Source organism: Salvia hispanica, chromosome 2 (assembly GCF_029641045.1).
Source record: "Salvia hispanica isolate PSC_SH4W2 chromosome 2, Shi_PSC_v1, whole genome shotgun sequence".
Taxonomy (NCBI): Eukaryota; Viridiplantae; Streptophyta; class Magnoliopsida; order Lamiales; family Lamiaceae; genus Salvia; species Salvia hispanica.
Window position 1 is genome coordinate 27,367,271 of NC_142693.1, and position 17,753 is coordinate 27,385,023.

Consider the following 17,753-nt stretch of genomic DNA (forward strand, 5'->3'; position numbering starts at 1 on the left):
GTATATACAATTTGACTTATACAGTGGACTCAATTTTTTCAAAATACAAAGATAACTTGGACTTTTCTTCTATTGAAAAATTATAAACTCAATTATCAATGTTTGAGTAATTTACTAAGTTACATATCATTTGATGATTTGGCCCACTTTTAAGACATGTGATGATGTGATCTCTATATGGAATCTGACGGGCCTGGAGATGGAGCCCAATGGGCTAATGAGACAGGAGAATCGACATGGATGGGCCGATAATGCTTAGTTTGGGCCGAGAAGATCAAACCAAGCCCACAAGCCGAGGACTAGGCTAAGGAATAATGATACCTAAATTACTGAAATATACCAAGATAATTCAGTTGAAAAGGGGTTCATTTGAATACCTAAGAAAATTAATAATTACTATTATTATTAGTAGTATTAAATTTAAAAACTTACTTTAACTATTAGGTATATTAGTTAGGGGTAGTGATAAAATGCAAACTCATATATTGTACAAACTCCAAACTTTTTCAACACAATATCAACATAATGTCAACACAGTATAAAATTTCAAGATTCTGATATCAACACAATATCAATACAATTTCAACGCAATTTCAACACAACATCAACCGTTGACATTGTGTTGACATTTTTTGTTGCTATTATTTCATGATCTGTTGATATTTTCTAACGGTCCAGATCATAGTTTGGAGTTTGTACAATATTTAGAGTTTGCATTTGATCACGTCCCTATTAGTTAATTGAATTGAACTGAAGTAAGCAATATTCCTAACTTTTCTTGATATCTTAATTGAATTTAACGAAAGTACGTAATCTTCACAACTTTTCTTAATATCTCAAACAAAATATATATAAAAATCATATTGTTGACCTAGTTATGATTTCTAGCGTCACATAAATACATGGCTATTCGTATCATCAACGGGCACGATTAACTTTTCCAAAACCCTAATCTTTTACACCCTTGCCGCTCTCCCTCATGGCAAGAAAAACTCATGCTAATTCTCAAGAAGAAATTCTGTCAACCATAAAATCTTTAAGATTGGAACTTGGATTGGAGGCCAAGGTAGACGGAGACGCAATTTTTGCCGCGAACAAGGCCAAACTTCATATTGATCCTCCAAAATTCAACGGAGACGACCCATTAGGTTGGATTTATAAGGTGCAGTCCTATTTTGAAACGTCGGAAACTGACCGTCTACGCTTAGTTGGACTGTCCAATTGGCTCCTTCACCAACACGATAACAATTTGGTGACAACATGGCCTGAATTCTTGGAGGCCGTGAAACGGAGATTCGACCCTCCCCGGGCGTTGAAAGTGACAGGTACAATTTGGGGGGTTAATGTCCGAACCTTAATCAGTGGTAGCAGTACACATAATTTCATCCAACCCGAAATTGCCAAGAAACATGGGCTGATGGTTATGCGAACCAATCCTTTCCGTGTTTCTATGGGCAATGAGTCGACATTCCTATGTAAAGAAAAATGTTACTACTCCACGTTATTACTTGGAGGACATGAGGTTGTTGTTGATTTATTTTTGCTCCCCATTAGTGGTGCTGAAGTGGTCTTAGGAGCTTCGTGGCTGAAGAGTTTGGGTGAGATTTATCGAAACTATGACAACCACACGATGGAATTTACGCATAACGATACGTGGGTTACTTTACGCGGTGTTTGGGAGAAGGGACAGCATATTTTTTACAATGCAATCAAGGAGTAGGAATATTGTTTCTAAGGGATATATATCAACTATGGAAGAAGACATTTCGGATAAGTATCAACTCATATTTCCATTTTTGTCATAGTTGATTTATTATTCCATTTGCTATCTTGAAATTGGTTTGTTATTTTATTCGAAGTACGTTAGGATTTGATATCGTTTTTATTTATTTTTTAGTTATTGAAATTGGATTAATCCTGCTGTATTATCTACTTATGGATCATTTAATTATATTACTTCCTCTGCCAGTGAATCACACTCAACCAAATAATTACTCACGTCCTATTATAAAATCCAATATATAAAAGTTGAGTTCATATTCCATTAACTCATTTTTCCATTTTACATTTCAATCTAATTGTCACGACCGTACTTTGCTAGGGATAGCAAAACCGGGAAACTGTGACTAAGGTTGGAAAATAAGAAGAGGGGAACAGAAAGGGGATAAAACAATGACTGAATATACACTTAGAAGTAAGGGGGGAAACAGTTTCAAACCAACTCTTAATCACCAGAACTTGAATGAAAATCTTACATTTTTAATAAATAATTATGAGAGTAACAGTCGATGTCATCTAGAACCTCAGTACGCAGCGGAACGAACACGGTCACATGTATGGGGACATGCACCGCCGAGAGCCTCTACTTAAAATAAAAGGAAAATCATAACTCAGCTCAGCATTCTCCACCGTCACTGCTCAACCTGCACATTTAGAAATATATGCAGGGCTGAGTATAAAAATACTTAGTGAACGCACTGCCGAAATATACATACATAAAATGAAAATATTGTCATGTCATCACAGTAACACTCGAGGGTTTTCTCTTAAAAGGCCCGAACTTACTAAATTCTTTGTGAGTTAAAGTTCGACTGATCAGTCTAAGTTCTTTTGGTACTTGCCATATCTGAACACCAAGTGCCGCGGAGATGGTGCTCTCCAGTCGGGGAGGTCGCCACCTCCCAACGGCCTCCACTACATAATCTTTGTGCCATGGAAGATGGTCACCTTCCACGGTCACCTGTGTACACTAATCCGAGTAGGAACACCATCCTCACTCGGACCTGAATTCGATTCTTATGTTCCAACCAAATAGATAGGCTTCATACACATAAAATAAATCATTTATGGCAAGACAACATCATTTTCATAACTAAATATCATCTCAAAATATTTGACATTTTATCCACATTAGTATGTAGGATAGAAAAGTTCACCTCGTTCGTTTAATTTCTTTAACTTGATTTTCTCGTTCCGCCCTTAACTTGAGGAGATAACCTTTTTCAAGACAAAACGATATAGTATAAAATACTAATCAGACTTCAAGAATTTCTTAGACTTTAATAGGAATATATGCCTCATAATTAATTCTCTTTTCTTATTTCACTTATCCTTAAGAAATTTATAGAACTCATATACTATTGATGTTTCTTCTTCTATTATTTTCAGACTTCGACTAAATTGATACTCCGTACGTTGCTATAACTTTACGCAAAACTATTACAACTCGGATCGCTACTAATTATTTTAGTTTACTTAACCAATTTTATTCTTAGGCCCAAAATCTCTTAAAAATTAATTTCATCCGGTCCAACGACCCTTTTCTTGCTTTTTGGATAAATCTTGGCCCAAAATTAATAATTCCAGCCTAACCGTAAATTCCAACTCTAATTAAATTATTGATCCATCAATTAATTAGGAAAAAGAGCAGCCCCAATTCTAAAATGAAATCAGCCCATATACTCCCTTACTTATCGGTCTCTCTCTCACTCAATAGCTGTTGACTTGTTCTTCCCCAAATGCACAAAATAGGGGGCCAAAGGGAAACCCTTTTTCCCAAATCAGGATTTCAGTCGCCTCCCCCATTCATACCCTGCTGCCGTCGACCTACCGCCCCACCGGCGCCACCGCCGCCTCCGGCGGTGTCCCCTTTCTCCTCATCTCTCTCTCTCCTCACCCAGTTCTCCTCCCTCGTCCTCTCTCTCTCTTCACCCTCTCTTCACCCTCTCTTCTCTCCTCTCCTCTCTCGGCCCTGCTCATGCTGTCGCTGCTGTGATGCGCCGCCTCTGCACGCCCCTCCGTCGTACGCTTGCTGTTCGGACAGCCCTGAATCGGTATCCAGCAGCCCCGACTGAGCTCGAAACAACCTCGCTGGTATCCGGCAGCCCCCGAAACAACTCCGAACAGTCCCGAATGATAAGTTCTTTTACAAAGCTATGTTCTTTCGTTTTCAGTTTTCAATTACTCTGTGATGGGTGTTCAATTGTTGGAGTTTGATTGCTTTGTTTGGTTGATTGTTGATTGATTAAATTACTTGTGGAAGAGTGGTGGATGATGATATGCTATATATGAATTGATGATTGGGACTTGAAATTGAGAGGGAGTATACCTTTCAACCTAAATTTGAATTTGGGGTGCAAACTGTAGGGCGAAAGGAGTAGTTCCTTGGCCTGTATTGAAACAAAAGACATCAGTTTCTTCTGCCTCTTCCCCTCTCGGCTTTCTCTCTCAATTTGCTAAAGGTTTGCAGTTTATGAATGATGGGGATGAGTATACCGTTAATATCATGAGGCAGAATCTGAGCAGGAGGTGGAGGGTAATCAAGCCGGAGGTGGAGGAAGAGGCAGAATCTGAGCAGGCGATGGAGGGTAATCAAGCAGGAGGTGGAGGTGGAGGAGAGCTATCAGCAAATTATGCAAAGAGATTTGGCATTGGATCTTTGGGCTGCAAAGACCAAATTATTTTAGTGATTTGGGCTTTGAGAGAGTGGACTCCAAAAAAGATGAAATTTTCTTTTAAATTAGGCCCACAAACTATGCTTTACTTCTTAAATTTAAATCATAAAATTTAGCAATTAATACTTTAATGGTATGTTAATTTCTAAACATAAATTACTGACTCTTATCGATCAATCGCAAACATCTAATACACCTTTAATTTTTGAAAAGGAATGAAGATTAAACGAAAAAAATTCGGATACCCATTTGACGTTCTTTCATGATCAATTAAAAAGATAGGAAAAACTCGGGATGTTACACCAATCTATAGGTTTAATGACTAAGTTCTACAAAATCCAATATATAACAAGTTCTATAGTTTTTGACCAATTATATGACTTTTGGGAGTTTAATGAGTTTGTTTCTAACTTGCCAAGAATACAGGTGAAACGGGCATGAAAAGGCACGAAAACGGCAATTGAATGAGATTCAGGGAATCTCACTCGAACTGAGTAAGCTCTGTCTAATATTAACAGTTTGTGATGCAAATCAGGAAACTAAACTATTTATTCATAAAAGATACTAGCATTCATTATATTTTAATCAAATAATCATCATCATTATATTTGGAAACGTCGTATTAATTTAGGATATAAGTGTGGTGAAATATTGGTGTAATGAGTGACTATCTGTAATGGCATTTTTTTTAAAGTGCCACAAACTTGGTGTAGTATTACTATTAGGCTATTTTTTTAGTAGTGAAATACTTCTGTTTAAGAGAAACAAAATATCAGAGTTATATTTTGGGCCAAAGTCTAAGACATAGGATTAGAAAACAATTTTGAACATTAAAATATTTGAATTTTTAGCACCTGTGCAGATTGCATGCAAGGGTTGCTTCATCACACATTAGAGACAATATGTATAATTTTATAAATAAAAGTAGTCTAACTTAGAAATACAACACTGCATAGTTTAAGATGCATTATTTGCTAAATCATACACACAAAATGCTAGTGTTCCAAATGAAACACATGAAAAGTACAATGTATATCTTTAATCACCTTCTCCTTGGTATTGCTTTAGCTCCATCTCTTCTATTCATCTTACTATTATTATATCCAACACCAAGAAAGAATTCAACTAACCATCTTTTCCTTCCGCTTCTTATAATCATGTAACCAATTCCAGTTCCAACTACAAATCCACTTCCATACCCCATCCCCATGCTTCGCCAACCAAATCCATCTATAAATCTAGACTCATCATCATCACCTTGTGGAGGAACAATTGGTTCTTCATAAATTAATCCACAAATTTTTGTTAACGGGAATCCCAACAAATCTAAGTTACCTATATATGAATCATTTTGAAACGTAGAAAACTGCCCAGATTGTGGTATCGTCCCCACAAGATTATTCATTGATAGATTTAATTTCGAAAGAAATGTCAACCCTGTCAACTCCATTGGAATGATTCCACGTAATCTATTCCATGACAAATCCAATGACTCAAGAATACTTATATTCCCAAGCGACACGGGAATCTGTCCCGTGAGAGTATTACGGGACAAATTCAAGTATCTCAGAGAATTAAGATTGCCTATGGAAACTGGAATATTCCCAGAGAATTTATTGGAAGAAAAATCGATCGTTGTAAGTGTATCCATCAATCTCAACAATGTCTGATCTAAACCTTTCAAAGTGACACTTAAGTCAAAATATCTTTGGAGCACATCCTTCTGGACGTGTGTTAGATTATCCTTAGCATCTATCATACCTCCAAATTTCGAGAAATATCTATCAGGTAAAGAGCCAACAAACGCATTTCTTGATATATCCAAGACTTGCAACTTTGGAAACGGATGCCCAGTCTTTGAAGCCTCCAACATAGTCCCATTCAACTTGTTAGACCTCAAGATGAGGACGCGAAGTTGTGGGAATCTTTCCATCCAGAAGGGAAATGCACCTCGTATTTCATTATCACCAACATCAATGCTTTCCAGACTTTGACAGTTGATTAAGGAGTGTGGTATTCCTTCCAATTTATTGTCTTTCAGATTAATGTACTGAAGACTACATCCTTTTGCAAATGTAGATTGAAGGGCTATGATTTGGTTTTGACCCAAATTAAGAAGCAATAGTGAACTATTGAAGTTCCCCAAGCACTTTGGAATCTGTCCTTCCAAATGATTGTCTGCTAAATGGAGGAGTGACAGTAATCTCATGTCGCAAATAGATGATGGAATCTCTCCAATTAATTTGTTATGTGCAAGCCCTAAATAAGCCAGCTCTGACATATTTCCAATGGCGGAAGGTATTGGACCTAAAAATTGATTTTGAACAGGGATCAAGAATGGCATATATTCTCTCTGGTCCCCATTAAATATCTCATATTTGACTAGTGGGAGTTTTAAGAAATTCTTTGCCTATGTGAAGAAAATTAGGTGGAAAAAGTTAATGTAGTGTGTGTGCGTCATTTTTATACATTGATTTTTATAATAAAATGTAAGTCAGTGAGATGTGAGGTCCATTTAATAAAAATAGTAAAAGTGACAAAGATATTTATTGGCGACCATTCAAATAAGGAATATGGGATATTCGATGGGGACTGGAGAGAGTAGTAGATATATATATTCCTCCGTCCCACTCTAAGTGCATTTTCCTTTTTGGGATGTCCCACTCTAAATGAAACATTCATAAAAATAGAAATATCACTCTCTTTACTTTTTAACTCTCTCTTACTTTATTCCTTTTACTTTACACACAAAACAACACTATGTGAGGTCCATTTAACAAAAATAGTAAAAGTGACGGAGATATTTATTGGCGACCATTCAAATAAGGAATATGGGATATTCGATGGGGACTGGAGGGAGTAGTAGATATATATTCCCTCCGTCCCACTCTAAGTGCATTTTCTTTTTTTGGGATGTCATACTTTTAATGACACATTCATAAAAATAGAAATATCATTCTCTCTACTTTTTAACTCTCTCTTATTTTACACACAAACAACACTACTTACAAACTCTGTGCCGAATTAGAAATGCTCCGCTTAGAGTGAGACGGAAGGAGTATACACACACAGAGAGAGAACAGAGAGAGAGAGAGAGGATACCGTCTAAATTGTTGTTGAAAAGCCAAAACTCACGAATGCTTGTCAGGTTTCCAGTTTCCGTTGGCAATGGTCCACTAATATTGTTGATTGCGATAGTGAGTGTCTCCAATCTACTGAGATGACCAATTTCTTTTGGAATATTACCTGTAGTACAAATTTTGAAAATGGCAACTCATAATATCCAATGAATTAGTTATATTAATGTAGATTAGTATCCAATAATATCCCTTAACATTTTTGTTTCCTACTAATTAAAAATATTACTAATACAATGAATTTTAATTAACAGTATAATCAAAATAGGAAGGTTGATACACCCTAATTGTGGAATAATTGTTACTCCCATTAAATATGTAACATTTGCTTTTCGACATATGTAGTATTGTTTTGTGAGTAAATGAAGAGAGAGTAAAGTAAGAGAGATGAAAAAGTAGAGATAATATTGTTTCCATTTTTAGAAACGTTTCATTTTTAATGGCACATACCAAAAAGGAAAACGTTTCATTTCTAATGGGACAGAGAGAGTATTTTTAAATGGGGCTCATCAGTAAGGATCACCTACGGCTTTTCCTACGCCATCCTCTACTCCACCTCTAATATACATGAGTAATGGCCCTACCATCATATTTATGTTTGTGAGGGGTGGAGTAGGGGATGGTGTAGGAAAAGCTGTAGGTCATCCTCACTGCAGGAGAGAAAGACAGAGAGTGTGAGTATTGACGTCAAGCCAAATTAAGACGCCCAATTTGTTTCCAAGTTTCCAAGTTCTCTCGGCAATATTGAATACCTCCAAATGAAGACGACCAATTTGTTTTGGAATATTACATGTGAAATAATGGCAGCTCATGAGATCCAAATGAGTTAATTAATTAATTTGACTATGTAATACTCCCTCCCAACTAAGTTGTTACAAAACTTTTGGTCACAGAGATTAAAAAATTGTGTTGAATAGATTAAGTGAAAGTAAAATAAAATAGAAAAGAGAAAAAAGTACTCCATCCGTTCCATAGTAATAGGGGCGTTTTTCCATTTTCGTCCGTTCCATAGTAATAGAGTCATTTCCTTTTTTAGTAAAAGTCAACACATTTTTCCACACCTACTTTACTCTCTTACTTTTTTCTTTCTTCATCTCTCTACCTTTTTCATTTTTCACTTTATTCTCTCTTTACTTAACTCACCTAATACATTTTTTCTTAATCTCCGTGCCGAAAAGTTTTGCCTCCATTACAATGGAACGGAGGGAGTAGGAGAGATAAAGAAAGAGTAAAAAAGATGATGAAATAAAGTAAGAATGATTGGATGTTTTGTTTTTAGGCAAAAATGGAATGACTCAACTTTGTTGGGACTTCTCAGAAAGGAATATGACTCAACTTAGTTGGGACGGAGGGCATAAGAAATAATATCGAAAGAGATTGATACGAGATATCTTTCCATATATGCTTATTATTATTTTCTTATTCTCTAAGTTAGGGTATTTAGCATTATAAATAAGGACTTTGTTATTCCTTTCCACCATTCAAGAAATATCAATTACCCTTTCATATTATCTTTACGCTTTTATCGTATCATTCCTGGTTTGATCAACCGGCAAAGCTCCGGCGACTACCTTTTATTCCACAATTTGACGCCGGAGTGATCGTTGGGCAATAGCTCCCGCGATGTTCGACGCAAATTATCCGAGTTAAGGAACTTCATCCTTAACAATTGGTGCTTTCACCGAGAGCCCAAATGGCTCGGAGTGGTGGCCGGGCAACGAACTCGCCGTGACCAACGAGTACGTTTGGAGCCGACTCGGAATGGTGACCCACGGAGTGGTGGCCGGGCAAAGAATCCTCCGTGGCCAACGTGGCCGCGACCAACGAGAACTCAGAGTGGTGGCAACCAACCGTGACCAACGAGGACGTTGGCCCTTAAAGGAGGGTCGAATGTTATGGACTCAATCCCCACATCGGTTGTGAGAGCAACTAGTGTGGGGTATATAGGCTATCTATAGTCTTTTGGGATGAGTTCTTCCATTTGTTCTGTATAAGAGATCCAAATCTATCTAGTTCCAACGTATAGGGTATGTTAGAGCATGAAATAAGATCTTTTCATGGTCCAAAATTTGAAGCATTGTCAAATTCCCATTTTCACTTGGCACAGGGCCACTAAAGTTGTTGATACTCATGTCTAAAGTTTTAAATTAGAAAGAGCACTAATCTCTTTTGGAATAATACCTGTCAGTAAATTGCAATGATTAAAATTTAGGAAATGTAAGAGCTTGACATAAGGTCATACCACTTAACATGTTGTTATCAAGGTACAACCGTTGAAGCATTGTCAAGTTCCCAATTTCACTTGGCACGAGGCCAATAAAGTTGTTTGTCCCCATATCCAAAAATTGTAAATCAGTAAGAGCACCGATCTCTTTCGGAATACTTCCTATGAGTAAATTATATTAGATCAAATCAATATCCAATTATAAACATAAGTTTGAACATGTAATATGAAGTTTTGAGATCATGGAGATCAGATCTTACCACTTAAATTGTTTGAACCCAAATATAATTGTTGAAGCAATCTCAAGTTCCCAATTTGTGTTGGCACGCGTCCACTGAAATTGTTTCTTTGCAAAGAAAGATACCCAAGTTGCGAACACTCCCCCAAACTCGATGGTATTTCCCCATGCAACTCGTTGAAAGAAATACGAAGTCTCTTGAGCCTATGGAGATTGTGTTTGCACATATCAAGAGGTAGACTACTAGACAAACTGTTATTCCTCAAATTCAAAACTTCTAAAAATGACATGTTGAACATAGATTGGGGAATAGGGCCATGAAAGGAATTCTCACTTATATCTAAAGAAACGAGAAAAGAAAGATTTCCGATTTCAGGAGAAATGGTTCCTACAAGGCCCATGGATGATATATTCAACTGAGTCACCCTGAGATAGTGAGAATCACAAGTAACTCCCATCCAACTACAAATACTGCTCTCACTGCTCCAATTTTTGGTTAGTATTTTATAGGGATCGAAAGAGATTCGAGATTTGAAGGAAATAAGTGAAGAACGATCGTTGTTTATATTTGAGTTGGCTGAGCTATAATCAATTAACCATTGCAGTAGTAAAAATGATGTTAGAAGGAGGTAGAGGTGGGAAGATGTAACCATTAGGCTTGATTTTAAAAGTAGCTAGCAATGTGTGGTGTATACAAGATTTGAGCTAACACTATATATATACCTGATCTAGAGATGTATCCATTAGGCTAAAATTTTCTAGGTAACAATTTAATGGCGATTACGAAAAAGTCGTCTATTGTCATAAACAGAATAGTGATGATTTTTTAATTTGCTTTATACTACATCCGTACCACAAAATTTGTCTCACTTTGACCCGGCACGGATTTTAAGAAATGTAATGGAAAGTGAGTTAAAAAAGTTAGTGGATTGTGGATCATACTTTTATATATTCGTTTTATAATAAAGTGTGAGTAGGAATGAGTTAGTAGAATATGAGGTTCACTACCAAAAATGATAAAATGTAAAATGGGGCAAATTTTGGAGGACAAACAGAAATGGAAAAATGAGACAAATTTTCAGGGACAAAGGTAGTAGTTATATTCCTACCCCAAAATTATTTACTTAGAAAAGTCAAAATTGTTTATGTTTACAAAAAGACCTCTACATCAAGAAAATGCTTCCTGTAGATCTGATCTTGAAGTTGTGTTAAGAAAATTGAGGACATTGCCGAAGACTTGGTAAGTCTTCCCACTTATGGAGCTATCATTCATTAAATTCTCTTAGAGAAATTTGTGGGAAAAATTAAATAATCCTCAATTATAGAGAAGTATAGACATATATTGACTTAGAGGGCCCAACTTATAAGTCTTCTTAAATTATCCAGAAGACTTGGTATTTTCTTTTTTATATTTTTCAAAAATGAGAAGACAACTTTATTTCGTTGGTTTTTAGTTGTTTATTTTACACATTTAATAATTTCCATATTCAGTTTCAAAAAATTCCATTATAGTTATTGATTTCAATAAACACTCTATACATTTCATTTCTTCATAATTCTATATCTCTTCAATGATATAAGTGTCTTGAATTCACAAATTTCTAGCGTTTCTAATTTATAATGGGCTTACAATCAGGCCTCTAATATATTGAATTCATTTTTTGATAAAATTAGTTTGAGTCCAATAGCAGTGCACTAGGGTCAACTAGGGCTGTTAAATTTTGACTCAACATGAAAATCAACCACGAACACGCAATTTTTGGGTTTGGATCACTAAAGGGTCGACCCAATAAGAATTCGATGATATCGGATTGGGTTTTGGGTCAGGTTTGATAATAAACTCGATGAACTCCCGGTGTAGATAATGAACTCAATGTGTTGTTAAAATATCGTTGATTTTTTCATTCAAGGAAAGGATTAGAGTAAAACTTCAATTATTACGTGTTTAGCTTCGTTTTTCAAAATATGTTTTATAAGCATTTTGAAAAGGGTGGGAGGACCAAACCGAGCCCATTAGTGGTGGATTATAGTTTTTTATGTTGAGCGATGATTATGGAGTCATTTATAAATATCCTTCGTGGGTCTGTTTGTTTTTTAGTACTAGGATCCTACTCTTAGAAAGTAATTATTCCAAATATTTTAAAATTTTAGAATTTCTTTAATTTTTATCAAACATATAAAAGAATCTTAAACATAAAGAAATGTCACGACCGCACTTTGCTAGGGATAGCAAAGCCGGGAAACCGTGACTAGGGGTGGGAAATAAGAAGAGGGGAATAGAAAGGGATAAACAATGACTGAATACTCATTTTCGAAATAAAGGAGGAAACAATTTCAAACTAACTCTTAATCACCAGAACTTGAATAGACATCTTACTTTTCAATAAATAATTATCAGAGTGTAAGAGAACAGTCGATGTTATCTAGAACCTTAGTACGCAGCGGAATGAACACGGTCACATGTATGGAGACATGCACCTCCGAGAGCCTCTACTTAAAATCAAAAGAAAATCATAACTCTGCTTAGCATTTTCCACTGTCACTGCTCAACCTGCACATTTAGAAATATATGCAGGGCTGAGTATAAAAATACTCATTGAACACATTGCCGAAATATACATACATAAAATGAAAATATTGTCATGCCATCACAGTAACACTTGAGGATTTTCTCTTAAAAGGTCCGAGCTTACTAAATTCTTTGTGAGCTAAAGTTCGACTGATCAGTCTAAGTTCTTTCTTTCTTTTCGCCATATCTGAACACCAAGTGCCGTGGAGATGGTGCTCTCTCACGTTCACCTACCTTTTTCTCCAGCCGGGGAGGTGGCCACCTCCCACGACCTCCATAACTTTATTTGTGACCCGTGGAAGGTGGCCACCTTCCACGGCCACTTGTGTACACTAATCCGAGTAGGGACACTACCCTCACTTGGACTCGAATTCGATTCTTACGTTCCAACCAAATAGATAGGCATAAAACAAATCATTAATGGCAAGACAACATCATTTATATAAACAACAAACATAGATTCACATTTTCATATTTTCATCCACATTAGTATATAGGATAGAAAAATTCACCTTGCGCGTTTAAACTTGAATTTCCTTACTCCGACCACAACTTGTTCGCGAAGATAGCTTTCTTTTCGAAAATAAAAACATGTACTTAATCAGACTCAAGAAAATTATGTACTTAGAATGCATGCGTCCTAATTAATCTTTTTTCTTTTGCACTATTCTTTAAGAAATTTCTAACTCATATAATATTTAATGCTCCTTCTTTCATTATTTCCGGGCTTGGCTAAATTGACACTCCATACTTTACTTCGAAATTTTCCCTCGCATAACTCTAACGGAAATTGGAAAATTAATAAACTATTTTATTTTAAACCCAGAGTAATTAATTGGGGAATTGGGCCTCTTTGATATATTTACTGAAGCACCAACTATTAAAACGGAGTTGGGCTCGAATTAATTATTTCATTCCTTTAGCCCAAACAAATAAATGTTAGCCCAACAACAAAATAACCCACATAGGAGTACCCACTTCATCTCCCTCACCATTCACACCCAAATCCTATTTTGATGTGAGCGAAACTCCTCCTGCCGGCGCCTCCTCCAGCTCAGCGCCACCGTCCGCTGTCGCCTCCGGCGGCGCCCCTCTTCTCTTCTCCGTTCCCCCCCCCCCCCCTCTTTCTCCCCTTTAAATCTCTCCTCTCTCGGACCTGTTACGCCGCCGTCGCTGCTGTGAACGTGGCGGCTCGCCGTCGCGGGCCTCCATCTCTCCCTCTCGGATTCCACCGCCGTCACTGTCATGCACCGCCTCAACAGTTTCAGATTTGGATGAACTAAAAGATTTCTATGTTTTTGAAATTTTCGTAGTTACTGCCGTAGCTGTCGCCGGAATCCGGACAGAACCTTTACCTCGAGACAAGTTTCTTAACTGTAACATTATTATGAAATTATGACTTAGTTTGCTTATTTCATGGATTTCGGGGAACCTAAGCATTTTATCATGCCAAAAGAAAAACTTTGTGGTGAACAAGCTGTTAAATTTGATGTTGATTTAGGTTTTAAGTTCAAAAGTTTATATGAATGTACTGAATTATAAAAGGAGATTACCTTCTTGTTCTCCTAGCAAAATTTGGTATGTTAAGAGCTTCGTATTTATTTTCTTGCTTTGGGGGGAGAAAGAGGACTGAGAGATGGTAGCACAGATTTATAAATTCATGAATTTGGTCTTACACGTATTTGAATACGTGTATGATTATTAGCCCTTTTACAAAGCAGTACTCACCGAGGTGCCTTTCTCTTATAATTATCCTATGTCCAATTAAAAATAAAACGTTTTCTTTTTTTCGATTGTCTCATTAAAATTGAAACATTTCTTAAAATAGAAATAACTCTATCTCTACTTTTTCATCTCTCTTACTTTACTCTCTCTTCATTAACTCACAAACCGATTCTCAAATGTTGCATTTTAAATGGGACGGAGGGAGTATATTTTTTTAATTGTATCTTCTTTTTGTCATGGGCGTATATATGTACATATTTTAATAATCTACTCCTTTTATTTTACTATTTTGTTTTGTATGTGTAGGAGTACTCCTTTTATTTTACTATTTTGTTTTGTATGTGCAGGAGAAAAGAGTATTGTGTTGCTACAAGTGCGTCGAACAAAAAGGCTCGTCAAGACTTACGCTTCTTGAAATCAACTCTTTTAAATTATCAAAAGAAAAGAAAGATTTATAAAAAAATGCGACCCATTTGATGCCTTTCAAGGTTAACTAAAAGGATAAGAAAAGTCGGGATGTAACAAGAAAAGTAATGCAAGAATTCGCATCCTATTTTCACTTAGATATTCTTTATTTATAATATTTATTTTAATACTTAACACAACAAAATAATTAATGTTAATGTTATTATTGCTAGTACTACTATTAATATCAATACTACTATATTAGTATATTATCGATTACTCTCTCCATTACATGGAGTCATTTTTTCATTTCAGAACGTTCCACATAGTAAATCATTTCCATATTGAGCAAAAACTAACATTTTTTCCTCACTTACTATACTCCCTCACTTACTTTATCCTCTCTACTTTTCTCTCTAATAAATAATTAAGAAAGTTATAAATTAATAATTACTACTATTATTAATTAATTAATTTCTTAATTAATAATTTATTAACAGCAACTTAGTTCAAATATTAAGTATAAATTTATTTTATTACCGTTATTATTTTCATCATTATTTTATTATTATTATTATTATTATTATTATTATTATTATTATTATTATTATTATTATTATTACTATCATTATTATTTAATAAATTTAAAATATAAATTTAAAAACTTACTTTAACTATTAGGTAAATTAGTTAATTGAATTTAACTAAAATAAGCAATATTCCTAACTTTTCTTGATATCTTAATTGAATTAAAAGAAAGTACGCAATCTTCACAACTTTTCATAATATCTGAAAGAAAATATATTAATGTAGCATAAAAATCATATTGTTGACCATGTTAAGATTTCTTGCGTCAAATAAATAAATATTGCACAATTATCTTTTCCAAAACCCTAATCTTCTTCACCCTTGGACTTACTATTGGGCCTCTATCATATTGAACTTATTTTTTGTTGAATGACATGTGATTTCTCTACGGGCCTGGCGATAGATAGGGACCAATGGGCCAACAAGTCAAGAGGTTGACAGGATTGAGTTTATAACTATCCTACATGGGCCTGTTTGGGACAGAAAACTAAGATCTTCCTAAATTTTCTTGATATCTTAATTTAATTTAACTAAAGTAATCAAATCTTTCCAATTTTTCTTGATATCTCCACACAAAAGATATAACTCGTATACAATTACCTAAAATATTGATGCAGGGGCGGACCTACATGGGTATATGGGGGCCCTTGAAACCCCCACCCATTTGAGACAGTACCTATATATATTACTCCCTCCGTCCCGGCTAAGATGACACATTGCTTAGCCGACACGGGGTTTTAGGAGTTATTGGTTAAAGTGTTTAATTGGAGAGAGAGAAGGTGGGTATAAGTATTAAAGTAGAGAGATAAAGAAAGATGGATATTTAATAGGAGTGAGAAAAAGTGGTTAAGTGTATTAATTGGAGAGAGAAAGTTATCAAAAAAGGAAATGTGTCATCTTAGTTGGGACAAACTAAAAAGGAAAATGTGTCATCTTAAGCGGGACGGAGGAAGTATATATATAAAATAGTTTTCAAGTTAATATGTAATGCAGATGGTTGGTGTTTCAACCATGGCAAGAGAAACTCATGCTGATAATTCTCAAGAAGAAATTCTGTCAGCCATAAAATCTTTTAAGGTTGGAACTTCTCAACAACAGAGAAGAATATCTTGCTTTATCAGACCGGGCGTATCGGCTTTTTTCGACATTGGAGGCCAAGCTAGACGGAGATGCAATTTTTTCCGTGAAGAAGGCCAAACTTCGGATCGATCCTCCAAAATTCAACGGAGACCACCCATTAGGCTGGATTCACAAGGCGCAGTCCTATTTTGAAACTTCGGAAAAGGACCGTTTGCGCTTAGCTGCACAACTTTTTGAACACCGGACGTCCAATTGGCTCCTTCACTATTAGAAATGGATCACTCACCTTTTTGAACACCGGGCGTACAATTGGCTCCTTCACTATTAGAAACGGGTTACTCACCCCTCAAAAGGCCTTGTAAGGGGGAGGGTTATCCAAACTTATATAGATTAGATGGGATCCCTCAAAAGGGCTTGTAAGGGGGAGAGTTATCCAAACTTATATAAATTAGATGGGATCTTCACCAAGTCGATGTGGGATAGAATTTAGAGAATTTAACACGCACCCTCACGTGTGGGCCAGCAAGGACATATATCGGTCTTCCATCACGTGGATAGGCAATGCAAGAGATAAGAGAACCATCATCGATGTGGGTCGGAAAGGACATCGGTCTTCCACTTGTGAGCTAGATAAGAGATAAAGAGAAAACCACTCTGATACCATATTAGAAATGGACCACTCACTTATATAGATTAGATGGGATCTTCACCAAGTCAATGTGGGATAGAATTTAGAGAATTTAACATTCACCAACATGATCACAATTCGTTGAAAATATGGCCTGAATTCTTGAAGGTTGTGAAACGGAGATTCGGCCGGGCGTTGAGAGTGACAGGTACAATTTCGGGAGTTTATGTCGAAACCTTAATAAGTGGCGGCAGTACACATAATTTCATCCATCCCAATATTATCGAGCAGCTTCGGTGGCATGTTACGCCAACCGATCCTCCTTTTCATGTGTATGTGGGTAATGGTTATTTGGATTCATGTAAACAAAAGCGTAACAACGTCAAGATTTCACTTCATGGACATGAGTTTGTTGTTGATTTATTTGTGCTCCCCATTCATGGTCCAAAGATGGTCTTAGGAGCTCTGTGGCTGAAGTCTTTGGCTGATGTATACCGAGACTATGCCAACCACATGATAGAATTTATGCATAATGATAAGCTGGTTGTGTTACACGGCGTTTGGGAGGACGGACGGCATATTATTTACAATGCAAAGAAGGAATTTGCTGGGATGTGAACTATGGAAGACATTTTGATTTTTGACTAGCATCAAGTCATTATAGTTTGCTAGTATTTTATTTGAAATAAGTTGGGATTTGATTTT

General features: G+C 36.1%; 1 protein-coding gene and 1 long non-coding RNA gene across 2 annotated transcripts; both read right to left on the reverse strand.

Annotated features, from left to right (window-relative positions):
• Window positions 1-5,345: 5,345 nt before the first annotated feature.
• On the reverse strand, window positions 5,346-10,739 carry LOC148932004 (uncharacterized). Its single transcript, XM_089065328.1, has 4 exons — window positions 10,076-10,739; window positions 9,834-9,977; window positions 7,557-7,700; window positions 5,346-6,761 (listed from the first exon to the last, which is right to left on the reverse strand). The coding sequence occupies exons 1-4, from the start codon at window positions 10,704-10,706 to the stop codon at window positions 5,497-5,499; spliced, it is 2,184 nt and encodes a 727-aa protein (XP_088921454.1). The 5' UTR covers window positions 10,707-10,739; the 3' UTR covers window positions 5,346-5,496.
• A 2,713-nt stretch (window positions 10,740-13,452) lies between these two features.
• On the reverse strand, window positions 13,453-14,238 carry LOC148932005 (uncharacterized). The gene is made up of 2 exons (XR_016135041.1): window positions 14,176-14,238; window positions 13,453-13,862 (listed from the first exon to the last, which is right to left on the reverse strand). It is a non-coding gene; the product is annotated as an uncharacterized LOC148932005 (long non-coding RNA).
• Window positions 14,239-17,753: the final 3,515 nt, after the last annotated feature.

Coding starts and splice junctions, on each gene's coding strand:
- LOC148932004 (XM_089065328.1), bottom strand. CDS start 10,706: ATGGTTACATCTTCCCACCTCTACCTCCTTCTAACATCATTTTTACTA. Junction 9,978..10,075: donor GGGTTCAAACAATTTAAGTG/GTAAGATCTGAT, acceptor ATTTACTCATAG/GAAGTATTCCGAAAGAGATC. Junction 6,762..7,556: donor TTTCAACAACAATTTAGACG/GTATCCTCTCTC, acceptor ATCAATTTTTAG/GTCCAATACCTTCCGCCATT.